The 13,195-nt window shown below is 46.1% G+C and overlaps 1 protein-coding gene across 1 annotated transcript in view; it reads right to left on the reverse strand.

Moving 5' to 3' along the window:
* Positions 1 to 3,410: 3,410 nt before the first annotated feature.
* Positions 3,411 to 13,195, reverse strand: part of LOC144280170 (excitatory amino acid transporter 5-like) — a 75,812-nt gene continuing 66,027 nt past the window's right edge. The window contains exons 10-11 of the mRNA XM_077841977.1: positions 3,663 to 3,762; positions 3,411 to 3,548 (exon numbers count right to left, since the gene is read on the reverse strand). Coding sequence (XP_077698103.1) covers positions 3,411 to 3,548; positions 3,663 to 3,762 — 238 coding nt within the window. The remainder of the gene's footprint in view (positions 3,549 to 3,662; positions 3,763 to 13,195) is intronic.

Below are 13,195 nucleotides of genomic sequence, written 5' to 3' on the forward strand. Positions count from 1 at the left end.
CACTGTGCTAAAAGTTATAGGGTGGCTAGCTTGAAGATGAATGTAGTTTTGAATAAACTATTGGTAAAACCCTTTTGATCTAGAGGCTACCACCTCATTAGTTTTTGTGTCTCAGTTGCCTTCCTTGTGGCCATTGCTTTGGCAGAGACTGTTAATTGGCAAGAAATTCAGTTTACGAAGATGCTTTTTCTATCACTTTTCCTGATGAAATAGAACTCTGGGCAGCACCCAAGTTCCCTCCTGAAGTTGTTTCTCCCCTTCAGTTAGGATATTATTCCCCTAAATTAGAGAAATAAATTTAATGGCATCACCTAGAAGTCTGAGCCATTACATTTTATTAGGGTAAATAATTTTTCAGGAAAACAAATGCTGTACTTTTTAGGCCTTTATTCTTCCCATCCACCAGATCCTACTGTCATGTTAACAGATGCAGCAACCACCAGTTGTGATGCCCTCTAAGAGAAGAGCTCTGGAATACAACATAAGCTTACATGTTTGTGTGTTAAAATTGAGAGCAATTTGATCACCGCTGATGGCCTTTTCCCCCCTTAGGTACCCGGAAGAGTTGTGTAAATATTAAGACAGTACCATCATGCATTCTATCAGCATTTAGGATGGAACTGGATCTGTCTGAGAGAAAATAGCATCAGTTTATCTTAAGGTCTGATTCTAAACTAATTTTGTTATACTTGTACAAAAGGGCTAGGGATATCCTTATTATGGTTTTAAACAAATTTCAGTTGAAATGGTGCAGCTTTCTCTGGGTATGTCTACACAGCAAAGAAAAACCTGCCAGCTGATTTGGGCTCATGGGGCTTGGGCTGCAGGGCTGTTTCACTGCTGTATAGACTGCCCAATTTGGGCTGGAGCCCAGGCTCTAGGACCCTGTAACATGAGAGGGGGCCCCAGTCTTGGGCTCCAGCCTGAGTCTGGAAATCTACTTAGCAATGAAACAACCCAAGTCGGCTGGCACGGTGGCTAGTTACTGTGTAGATCTATCCTCCGAGACAAGGCTTAGGACCAATGGACTCTGTCCCTCAACTGCACTGAAAGGGTTTATAAGACTAGTATTTTTTTTTAATTTCAAAGATTTTCATTCCATTTTGGATTTGAGAAAAAGAAATTTCTTAACAAATTCAAATTTTGTGTAGGAATATTAGCAGTCTTTATTCCTCCCTGCAGTCTTCAGGAGGGAGTGGAATTCTTGATCTGAAGAGCAATTAATAGTATGTAGTATGTAGGTTGTTTGGATTAAGGTGGCTCTCAAAGGTCCCGGTGAATTTAGAGGCAGCCTCCATGACCCAAAAAGCTTTTCAGTCTAACTTGAAATGAAGCAACAAGTGTTTACAAACAGTGGCTTTATCCTTACTCCCTTTTCCCTCAAGGGTACATAGGTTTTAGTTGTCTTGATTCTGAAAATATAAAAAGGTTTTTTTAATTAATGAAATCTGCTGTCCCCAACTGTCACAAACTGTCCGTTCCTGGCTGGCTGATTTCTGCTAGGTGCTGTGCACCTACAACGGTCGCTGAGGCCCTGCTTACACTTTCTTATTGCAGCCTTGCAGGGCCAACCATCATAAGGCCCAAAGCTGTCATTGACATTTTGATTAAATAAACATTAAAGGAAAATATGGGTTTGGGCGGCACACACCTATTTGCATAATTTTAATAGCATTTGCTTTTGTACTTGCCACATAGAAGATGCAGTTTATATTTTTCTTACAAAAACAGAAAAAAAATTAAGAACACCCCAGAAAATTACATTGAATCATACATAGACATTTTAGATCCAGCTTATAACATTTTTGTTCTTGAAATAATAGCCTCTGCACGGCGCACTGTAGAATGCCCCTGAGGTATTTCATACATAGCACTGTAGTAAATGAAACCATGAATTCACACCATTGTCTCTCTTTTGGGGTAATGTTGATTGCTAATTCAGTAGAACCACTGAGGTCTAAGTATGACTGTTTTAAATTGTTATTATGTACTGCAAGGAACAGGCGCTTGCATGCATCCAAAACCCCCATGCATGTTAATGGGAGCCTTTCCACAGACTTCAAAGAGAGTCAGATCAGGCCCTTGTGGAATTCACTGAGTGTTTCCTTCTAGGGAATGCAAAATAAATTAATGGGTGTTTGGGAAAGGCAGAGCTTTGTTATATTGGAGTGGTAGCAATACACTGGGATGGGGGAGAATGTTATCTCCTGAAGGGTGTAAACTCACTCATGATTCCCCTGCCCCCCCACCTCCCCCCCCACAAAAAAACAGTCTTGATCTATTAAGGCTGCATTTGGAACAACATTCAAAACAGGGCCAGGTCCTCAGCTGGGAAATCAGCATAATTTTATTGGGATCTGGTCAACTCACTGATGGGGAAAAATTATGTGGGGAGGGTTGGTTCATATGACATGTTTTATACTTGAGGAGGAAGATTGATTCATAAATAAAATATATTCAAAAGCACTGTTTTAGTGCTTGATCATATTTTTAAAACAACATTTAAAGCCAGATAAAATTGTATTTTCCATTTCCTTTTCATGCCTACATGCAGTTTCTAGTTGCTTGCATTTAGTTCAAATTTATCATGAAGAAACCAAAGATGATTTTGATTCTTGTATTCCACTCTCACCATGCAAATTTTGCCATTCATTCCCAAATCTTGTGTTTAGTTACCTGCATCTTCACCATACTAGCTGGAGCAGTCATTGACAGAGCCACGAATGGTTGTTGGGAGCCTTATCAAGTGAAAAAATTGGAACATTTCCAAACAACTCTGCTCCTAAATTCTGTGTCCAAAGATGTCCAAACAGCCTGTTCCTTGAAGACAAAATTACATTTGGAATGACAGCAGAAAGTCTGCTTGAAATGTCCATTTTTAGAGAATATAAAATCTCTCTCTAAAAAAAGTTTACCAACCACAATTTTAAAATAAGATGGTCAAAAAATTATCTGCATAATAAACATAATGCAAACTGACAGCAATTGCGAACAGAGAATGGGTGAAGACCATTGCTGGACGGTGACAAAGCTCTGCCTTGTCTCAGCCCCTTTTTAAAACAACCAGCTAAGGTTCTTCTCTAATAACTATCTATTCCTCTGTCCTCAAAAAAGAAAATTGTGTTGAGAAAATAGTGGCATGAAACCTTTAAAAATCTGTTGCTCTGGACTGTCAAGACAGCGACTTCATAGATGAGGCCTTGCAGGTTAAAGCCGCAAGCAGTTGGCGCTACTGCTTCCTGTTTAACTTCTGGCCAGTGCCGTTGTGCTGCTGTAGCTTTTCGAAGCCTCCCAAAAATGGATTTTTCTGCCTTTTTTTGTGCACAGTAAGGCCCACATGTACACACAGAGTAGAGTGGCTACGTGTTAGCACCAAAATCCTCTTCCTGGGAATGAAAATGCTATGGCCATTACACCTGGCAGATATTGTAATTAACTCCTGTTCGTTCGGACAACGTTTCTACAATCATTTCCGTCACGTGGTCTTTGGGCTGGAGAAGGGAGTTCTCGGCAGAAGAAAGCTTCTCTGTGTTGCTCACTGGATCTTGCTGCAAAAACAAGAAAGATCTACTCTTAATTCTGCTCCCTGACCTGCCCACAGTTTTTGTATTTGATTTTAGCTCCGGCACCCCTCTTTTTTTCTCCCAAATGGATATACGTACTTTTTCTGGCTTTGGTGCAAAATCTTTCTGGCAGACATGTGCTATGATGCCCGCAGCCAGTGCATCACCCAGGACGTTGGTCATTGTTCTAAGTCGATCTCTAGAAGAAAAAAGAGCAGTGAGAGCCAGTAGTTTTGGTGAAAGTGCTGATGATGATCAATATTGGGAAGATTAATCTGATTTCCCCTGCAAGAACACAAGCAAAATAAATAATCTCTTGCATTTCCATACTACCTTTTATCCCAAAGAGATCCCATGTCTAGTTGGCAGCCGGTGTCAAGTGGAGTGCCCCAGGGGTCGGTCCTGGGGCCGGTTTTGTTCAATATCTTCATAAATGATCTGGAGAATGGTGTGGATTGCACTCTCAGCAAATTTGCGGACGATACTAAACTGGGAGGAGTGGTAGATACGCTGGAGGGGAGGGATAGGATACAGAAGGACCTAGACAAATTGGAGGATTGGGCCAAAAGAAATCTGATGAGGTTCAATAAGGATAAGTGCAGGGTCCTGCACTTAGGACGGAAGAATCCAATGCACCGCTACAGACTAGGGACCGAATGGCTAGGCAGCAGTTCTGCGGAAAAGGACCTAGGGGTGACAGTGGACGAGAAGCTGGATATGAGCCAGCAGTGTGCCCTTGTTGCCAAGAAGGCCAATGGCATTTTGGGATGTATAAGTAGGGGCATAGCGAGCAGATCGAGGGACGTGATCGTCCCCCTCTATTCGACATTGGTGAGGCCTCATCTGGAGTACTGTGTCCAGTTTTGGGCCCCACACTACAAGAAGGATGTGGATAAATTGGAGAGAGTCCAGCGAAGGGCAACAAAAATGATTAGGGGTCTAGAACACATGACTTATGAGGAGAGGCTGAGGGAGCTGGGATTGTTTAGCCTGCAGAAGAGAAGAATGAGGGGGGATTTGATAGCTGCTTTCAACTACCTGAAAGGGGGTTCCAAAGAGGATGGCTCTAGACTGTTCTCAATGGTAGCAGATGACAGAACGAGGAGTAATGGTCTCAAGTTGCAGTGGGGGAGGTTTAGATTGGATATTAGGAAAAACTTTTTCACTAAGAGGGTGGTGAAACACTGGAATGCGTTGCCTAGGGAGGTGGTGGAATCTCCTTCCTTGGAAGTTTTTAAGGTCAGGCTTGACAAAGCCCTGGCTGGGATGATTTAACTGGGAATTGGTCCTGCTTCGAGCAGGGGGTTGGACTAGATGACCTTCAGGGGTCCCTTCCAACCCTGATATTCTATGATTCTATGATCCCAAAGTGCTTTAAATATATGCACGCACAGTACACTGATTTGTCTCACCTAACATTGCCAGGCAACTGCCTCTGGAGTAACATGCAACAGCTATTCAAAAGGACACTGCCAGGTCATAGAGCCCTACATTTTTGATTTACCAAAATGTGAATTAAAAGTTACAAAAATCTAAAAATTTATAGATATTTTTTTAATAAGAATTTTACTTATATTAGTAGAAGTAGATATTACCTTAGCATATGTATTGATGGGACTACTACTGGAATACTGTATTCAATTTTGGTGTTCCTGCTTTTAAAGAGGATGTTGAAAACAGGATTTAGAGAAGAGCTACAAGATTTGAGGTCTCGAAAACACTTTACAATGCAAGAGTTGGGTAAAATCAATAAAGCTCCTTAAAATGCCTCAGGGAGTTTTAGGATTGCAATTCCCACTGAAAGATTTCTGGTCCTAAATCCTTTAAACTAAGGCCTGGTCTACACTTCATGGTTAGGTTGACGCAAGACAGTCTCCCTATGGATGTGTCTACACTTAAATTTCGCTTCTTCTGCCGTAACTGCCCCACTACACCAACTGAATAGCACCACCTCCCCAAGCAGCATAGATTCAGGGTGGATGTAGTTAGGTCGATGAAGTATCAGCATAGATGCTACGATACTTACATCAACTGTTCTTGGCCTCCAGGAGCTGTCCCGCAATGCCCCACATGGCTGTTCTGGTTGCCATTGTGAATTAGTTGCCCAAGGGTCATGTGGACAATACGCTGCTCCTCCCTTTTAAAACCGTGCACATTTTTGAAATTCTTTTCCCTGATTGCTCGGCTTGACGAGCACACCTAGCCTCCTTTCACGGTTGAATGTAACTGCCCAGCTGACCACGCCGGCTACACGCTGCAGATGTGCTCCTGCCTGGGGTATACAGGAGGTTTTGCATCTCCTGGGCCTGGTGGGAGAAGAGGCTGTGCAAGCCCAGCTCCACTCCAGTCACAGAAATGTGGACATTATGAGCAGATTACTCAGGGACAGCAGGAGAGGAGCTACAAGAGGGACCAGTGGCAGTGCCTCCTGAGAGCCAAGGAGCTGGGGCAGGCATACCAGAAGGCAAGAGAGGCCAACAATTGATATGGTGCGGAGCTGCAGACCTGCCACTTTTACAAAGAGCTGCATGCTATCTTTGGTGGAGATCTCACTATGACCCCCAAGAGCCCTGTGGATACTTTAAGTGAGCCCAAGTCACAGACCCCTGCCGTGAACAGTGAGGAGGAGGTGGAGGAGGAATATGGGAGCCAGGCGACCGGGGAAATCTAGCTGCCTGGTGAGCCAGGACATGTTTTTGACTCCACCACTCAGCCCCAACAGTCCTGCTGACGGAAGCCTGATGCAGGGGAAGGAACCTCTAGTAAATATGCCATTTTCTTTGGAATTTCAGAGATGGAACCTCCAAAGTAACAGGACACATCTGTTGATTTACCCCTTTTTACTTGTGCTACAAGAGGTAGTGAAACAGCCAAGAGAGGGGCCACATGGAGCAGTTTATGTGCCCAGAATCCTTCGTAGAGATCTCAGTGGAACTTGGATGGAGGTACTCTGCAATCCTCTACTGAAGGTTTCTGGGGAGGGCCTTTAAAACCTCTAAGGATGGAAATTCCACTACCTCCCTAGGTAACCCATTCCAGTGCTTCACCACCCTCCTAGTGAAATATATTTCCTAATATCCAACCTAGACCTCCCCCACTGCAACTTGAGACCATTGCTCCTTGTTCTGTCATCTGCCCCCACTGAGAACAGCCTAGCTCCATCATTTTTGAAACCCCCCTTCAGGTAGTTGAAGGCTGCTATCAAATCCCCCCTCACTCTTCTCTTCTGCAGACTAAATAAGCCCAGTTCCCTCAGCCTCTCCTCGTAAGTCATGGGCCCCAGCCCCCTGATCATTTTCGTTGCCCTCCGCTGGATTCTCTCCAATTTGTCCACATTCTTTCCGTAGTGGGGGGCCCAAAACTGGACACAGTACTCCAGATGTGACGTCACCAGTGCCGAATAGAGGGGAATAATCACTTCCCTCAATCTGCTGGCAATGCTCCTACTAATGCAGCCCAATATGCCATAAGCCTTCTTCACAACAAGGGCACACTGCTGACTCATATCCAGCTTCTTGTCCACTGTAATCCCCAGGTCCTTGTCTGCAGAACTGCCGCTTAGCCAGTCTGTCCCCAGCCTGTAGCAGTGCATGGGATTCTTCCATCCTAAGTGCAGGACTCTGCACTTCTCCTTGTTGAACCTCATCAGATTTCTTGTGGCCCAGTCCTCCAATTTGTTTAGGTCACTCTGGACCCTATCCCTACCCTCCAGCGTATCTACCTCTCCCCCCAGCTTGGTGTCATCTGCGAACTTGCTGAGGGTGTAATTAATCCCATCATCCAGATCATTAATAAAGATGTTGAGTAAAACCAGCTCCAAGACTGACTCCTGGGTCACTCTGCTTGATACCGGCTGCCAACTAGACATCGAGCTGTTGATCACTACCTGTTGAGCCAGCTTTCTATCTACTTTATAGTCCATTCATCCAATCCATACTTTTTTGACTTGCTGGGAAGAATACTGTGGGAGACCGTATCAAAAGCTTTGCTAAAGTCAAGATATATCATGTCCACTGCTTTCCCCATATTCATAGTGCCAGTTATCTCATCATAGAAGGCAATCAGATTGGTCAGGCATGACTTGCCCTTGGTGAATCCATGCTGATTGTTCCTGATCACCATGATTTTTCCAGGGACTGAGGTGTGGCTGACCGATCTGTAGTTCCCCAGGTTCTCCTTCCCTTTTTTAAGAAGGGCTTGGGTGGCTTCAGGATGCAAATAGCAGCTGTGCTGTCTGCCTTTGTCACTCTCAGGAGTGAGATACCAGCTAAAATCACCCCTGCCTGTGGAAAACAGTGCTAGTATTCAGTCTCATTGCCCCATACACATATACTCAGGCTTGTGAGCTATTCCCCCCTCATTTCCCCTACCTCCTCCCCCCCCGAGGGCCATATTCACAATGGCAGGATGCTGTGACTGGTGCTGTGGTCTGTCAAGCCTAAGCAGATGTGAGAATGTACTGCTTACAACTTTTGGGAAGCAAGGGAAGTGAGTTCAGTATCCTAAGTTTTGATTTCCATTGTGAATACACTGACAATGGTACCTCTCTGTGTTGTATCTGCAGCTGCTGCCATTGTGGCCTTCAGGGTCTCCTCCACACCCGCAGAAAGCCTGAGCCAGATAAGGAAGAGAAAGAAGAGGACTTTTGCTGGCATGTTCCAGGAGATCATGCAAGCCTGTGCTGCATCAGAGAACGAGACCAGGGTCTGGAGGATGACCATTTCAGACAGCATGGAGAAGGAAGAGTTGAGAGGACAAAGGCCTGGGAGTCCAAGCAGGAAAAGGAGAGGGAGATGCACTAGGACATAATGGGGTTTCTCATGCAGCAGAGATGCTGCACTGACTCTGGTAGACCTGCAGGTATAAGAATCCTGTGCTCGCCTCCCTCTGCAGCCCATAGAGAACTCAATGTCTCCTCCCTTCATCCCCCTCAACATTCCTCATGCCAGTGTTCACTCTAATTTTTCCCACCCATGTGCAGATTGAATTTTGTCGTGTGCACCACTATGGAGGTGGATGTGTGACACATCACCTTCATATTGGTGCATGCAACAAAATTCATGTGGTGGGGGTAGGGCCGAGGGGTTCCTGTGGGAGGGGGCTCAAGGCTGGGGTAGAGGGTTGGGGTGCAGGGGGTGAGGGCTCCGGCTGGGGGTGCAGGCTCTGGGGCAGGGCTGGGGATGAGGGGCTCAGGGCTGGGGGCAGAGGGTTGAGTGCAGGGGGTGCAGCTGGGGATGAAGGATTTGGGGTGCAGGAGGGTGCTCTGGGGCTATGGCAGGGAGAGAGAACTCTTTCCCCCTCCTCCTCCCCCTCCCCCCGCCCCAGTGCTCTCTCCTTGCAGCAGCAACTGGGCTGGAGTGGAAGAGGCACCTGTCCCTGTCGCTCTAGGGCTGGGGCTGCAGGATAGGTGCCCCTCCCCTGGCCCCAGCAGGTCCGGGCCAGGGGAGGGCCCTGGCTGGGTCCAGTCCACAGGGTGAGTTTGGACGGGGGGGACCTCGCATGGCAGGTTGGGGGCCGGGCTAGGTGGGGGCCGTGGCAGGTCCCCAGCCGGGTTCCCTAAGCGCCTGTGCGGTGCTAAGTAGGCTGCTGTGCGTCCGCGCAGCTTACAGGGAACTTGGGTCACTGCACACCCCTACCACTCCACCCCAAGGGACGTTACAGACCATCAGCTACACATAGACTGACCTGTGAAAGCCATACTTGGTGTATGTGTACCTGAAATGAAAATGAAAATGTTTTCTTGCCCCTTCGTAAGTTCTGTTCCCTTAATTTATTAAGTTTCAAAGGGTTTTGTAATTGCCTGGTTCATATTACAGAATAAAAATCCATTTTTTGGAACAAAATTCATCTTTATTGGTTCACAACATGTGCTGTCTGGTGCTGAGTATGTCTGCTAAGCACCAATTTCCTGTTACTTCATTTTGTCACAGAAACCATAACCTCATTCAAGACTATATAATAATAGGTGCATTGGCAATGTTCTATTTCTACACACACAGAATCACCACAAGAATCGTAGCAGGCTGCAAAAGAGCAAGGCCAGGTAGAGCACACTGTTCTGGCTCACTATTAAATGTTCTTTCAAAGCCTTCCTGAGCTACATCGCTCTGCACTGAGCCCTTCTAATAGCCCTTGTATCTGGCTGTTCAAATGCAGTATACAGCAGCTCCAGCTCCATCACGGTAGAAACTTTCCCCCTTTGACTCTCAGATATTATGCAGGACACAGCAGGCAGCTATCACCATTGGGATTTTTTTTCACTGAGGTCCAATCTTGTAAGTAAACAATGACCCTTCAGACAACCAGAGGCACATTCAACTGTTATTCTTCACCTGCTGAGCTGATATTTGAAGCATTCCTTGGTGCTGTCAAGATGGCCAGTGTATAGTTTCATGAGCCATGGGAACAAGAGGTAGGCTGGGTCTCCCAGGATCACTATTGGCATTTCAACATTCCCCATGGTAATCTGCTGGTTGGGAAAGGAAGTCCCTGCTTGCAGCTTTTTGCACAGTCCTGTGTTCTTAAAGATGCCTGCGGCATGCACCTTCCCTGACCCACCCACATTGATGTCAGTAAAGCATCCCCGGTGATCCACCAGCAGTTGCATTACCATGATGTACTCTGTGGCAAGGTGGTCTGGTGTTAAAATAGGGATGTGTGTGCCATCTATTGACCCTCCAAAGTTCACGAAGCTTATTGCTGCAAACCATCCACTGTGTCCTGCGTAGCAGGAGGTGCATAATGGCCCTGCACACTTGCATGACAGTGGCCTCCATTGTGCATTTCCCAACTCCAAGATGATTTCCCACTGACCAGTAGCAATTGGGCATTGCAAATTTCCACAGTGCAATTGCCCCTCACTTCTCCACTGTCAGTGCAGCTCTCATTTTGGTGTCCTTGCACTGGCAGGCTGGGGCAAGTTCGGCACACAGATCCAGGAATGTGTCTTTGTGCATCTGAAAATTCTTCAGCTACTGCTAGTCATCCCAAACCTGCATGACAACGCAATTCCACCAGTCAGTGCTTGTTACTCAGGCCCAGAACTGGTGCTCCACCATCCGCAGCTTCTCCATGAATGCCACCAACAAGCTTGAATTGTTTCTGTCTGTGTCCCACAGCGATCTAGTCTTCAGGGAAATGTCGTGTTCCCCGCAGCTCCTCTTCGGGCTCTGCAGATACTGCAAGATCAGGCACCCTGTGCTTGCAATGCTCATGACAATAATGCAGAGCTCTGCACGCTCTGTGTGTCTGTCAGAGATGGTGGCCAGTAAGGAGGGATACATGGGTTTATGGGGATTTTGAAGAGGTGTGAAATACTATGGGATGCAGATGAAATTATGGGATGGAGAACACTTCATTATGGGAAGTTGACCCCATGCTCCCAGTCACACCTGTGCAACCCGTTTCTGCTTCATGAAGCATTGCAAAAACTTCCCAAAACATCCTGTGTTGCATGGTGGCAAGTTGCACAGTGGAATACCAAGCCACGGTGCACTGCACTATGCATCAATATGAGTGCTCCTGGTGAGGAGGTGTGTGCCGACACCAGGAGCATAGCGCGCACAAGCGATGTAATAACTGCAGCTGCTGTATGCCAATGTAACTTAAGTTGACATAATTTTTGTAGTGTGGGAATGGCCTAAGGAAGAGATAAGAACATAAGAATGGCCCTACTGGGTCAGACTGAAGGTCCATCTAGCCCAGTATCCTGACTTCTGACAGTGGCCAAAGCCAGGTGCCCCAGAAGGAATGAACAGAACAGGTAATCATCAAGTGATCCATCACCTGTCACTCATTCCCAGCTTCTGGCAAACAGAGGCGAGGGACACCATTCCTGCCCATCCTGGCTAATAGCCATTGCTGGACCTATCCTCCATGAATTTATCTAGTTCTTTTTTGAACCCTCTTATGGTCTTGGCCTTCACAACATCCCCTGGCAAGGAGTTCCACAGGTTGACTGTGCACTGTGTGAAGAAATACTTCCTTTTATTTGTTTTAAACCTGCTGCCTAGTAATTTCATTTGGTGACCCCTAGTTCTTGTGTAATGAGAAGGAGTAAATAACATTTCCTTATCTACTTTCTCTACACCAGTCATGATTTTATAGACCTCAATCATATCTCCCCTTATCCGTCCCTTTTCCAAGCTGAAAAGTCCCAGTCTTATTAATCTCTCCTCATACGGAAGCCGTTCCATGCCCCTAATTATTTTAGTGGTGGGTAGAAAGTTGGCTAGATTGGGTAGATTGGGTTGGCAAGGTGGGTAGAAAGTTGGCTAGATTGTCGGGCTCAACGGGTAGTGATCAATGGCTCCATGTCTAGTTGGCAGCCGGTGTCAAGTGGAGTGCCCCAGGGGTCGGTCCTGGGGCCGGTTTTGTTCAATATCTTCATAAATGATCTGGAGGATGGTGTGGATTGCACTCTCAGCAAGTTTGCGGATGATACTAAACTGGGAGGAGTGGTAGATACGCTGGAGGGCAGGGATAGGATACAGAGGGATCTAGACAAATTGGAGGATTGGGCCAAAAGAAATCTGATGAGGTTCAATAAGGATAAGTGCAGGGTCCTGCACTTAGGACAGAAGAACCCAATGCACAGCTACAGACTAGGGACTGAATGGCTAGGCAGCAGTTCTGCGGAAAAGGACCTAGGGGTGACAGTGGACGAGAAGCTGGATATGAGTCAGCAGTGTGCCCTTGTTGCCAAGAAGGCCAATGGCATTTTGGGATGTATAAGTAGGGGCATAGCGAGCAGATCGAGGGACGTGATCGTCCCCCTCTATTCGACATTGGTGAGGCCTCATCTGGAGTACCGTGTCCAGTTTTGGGCCCCACACTACAAGAAGGATGTGGATAAATTGGAGAGAGTCCAGCGAAGGGCAACAAAAATGATTAGGGGTCTGGAACACATGACTTATGAGGAGAGGCTGAGGGAACTGGGATTGTTTAGTCTGCAGAAGAAAAGAATGAGGGGGGATTTGATAGCTGCTTTCAACTACCTGAGAGGTGGTTCCAGAGAGGATGGTTCTAGACTATTCTCAGTGGTAGAAGAGGACAGGACAAGGAGTAATGGTCTCAAGTTGTAGTGGGGGAGGTTTAGGTTGGATATTAGGAAAAACTTTTTCACTAGGAGGGTGGTGAAACACTGGAATGCGTTACCTAGGGAGGTGGTGGAATCTCCTTCCTTAGAAGTTTTTAAGGTCAGGCTTGACAAAGCCCTGGCTGGGATGATTTAATTGGGGATTTGTCCTGCTTTGAGCAGGGGGTTGGACTAGATGACCTCCTGAGGTCCCTTCCAACCCTGATATTCTATGATTCTATGATTTTTGTTGCCCTTTTCTGAACCTTTTCCAATTCCAAAATATCTTTTTTGAGATGGGGTGACCACATCTGCACACACTATTCAAGATGTGGGCGTACCATGGATTTATATAGAGGCAACGTATTTTCAGTCCTATTATCTATCCCTTTGTTAATTATTCCCAGCATTCTATTCGCTTTTTTGACTGCCACTGCACATTGAGTGGATATTTTCAGTGAACTATCCACAATGACTCCAAGATCTCTCTCTTGAGTGGTAACAGCTAATTTTGACCCCATCATTTTATATGTATAATTGAGATTGTGCTTTCCAA

The sequence above is a fragment of the Eretmochelys imbricata genome, chromosome 25 (genome assembly GCF_965152235.1).
Source record: "Eretmochelys imbricata isolate rEreImb1 chromosome 25, rEreImb1.hap1, whole genome shotgun sequence".
In the NCBI taxonomy this organism is placed as follows: Eukaryota; Metazoa; Chordata; order Testudines; family Cheloniidae; genus Eretmochelys; species Eretmochelys imbricata.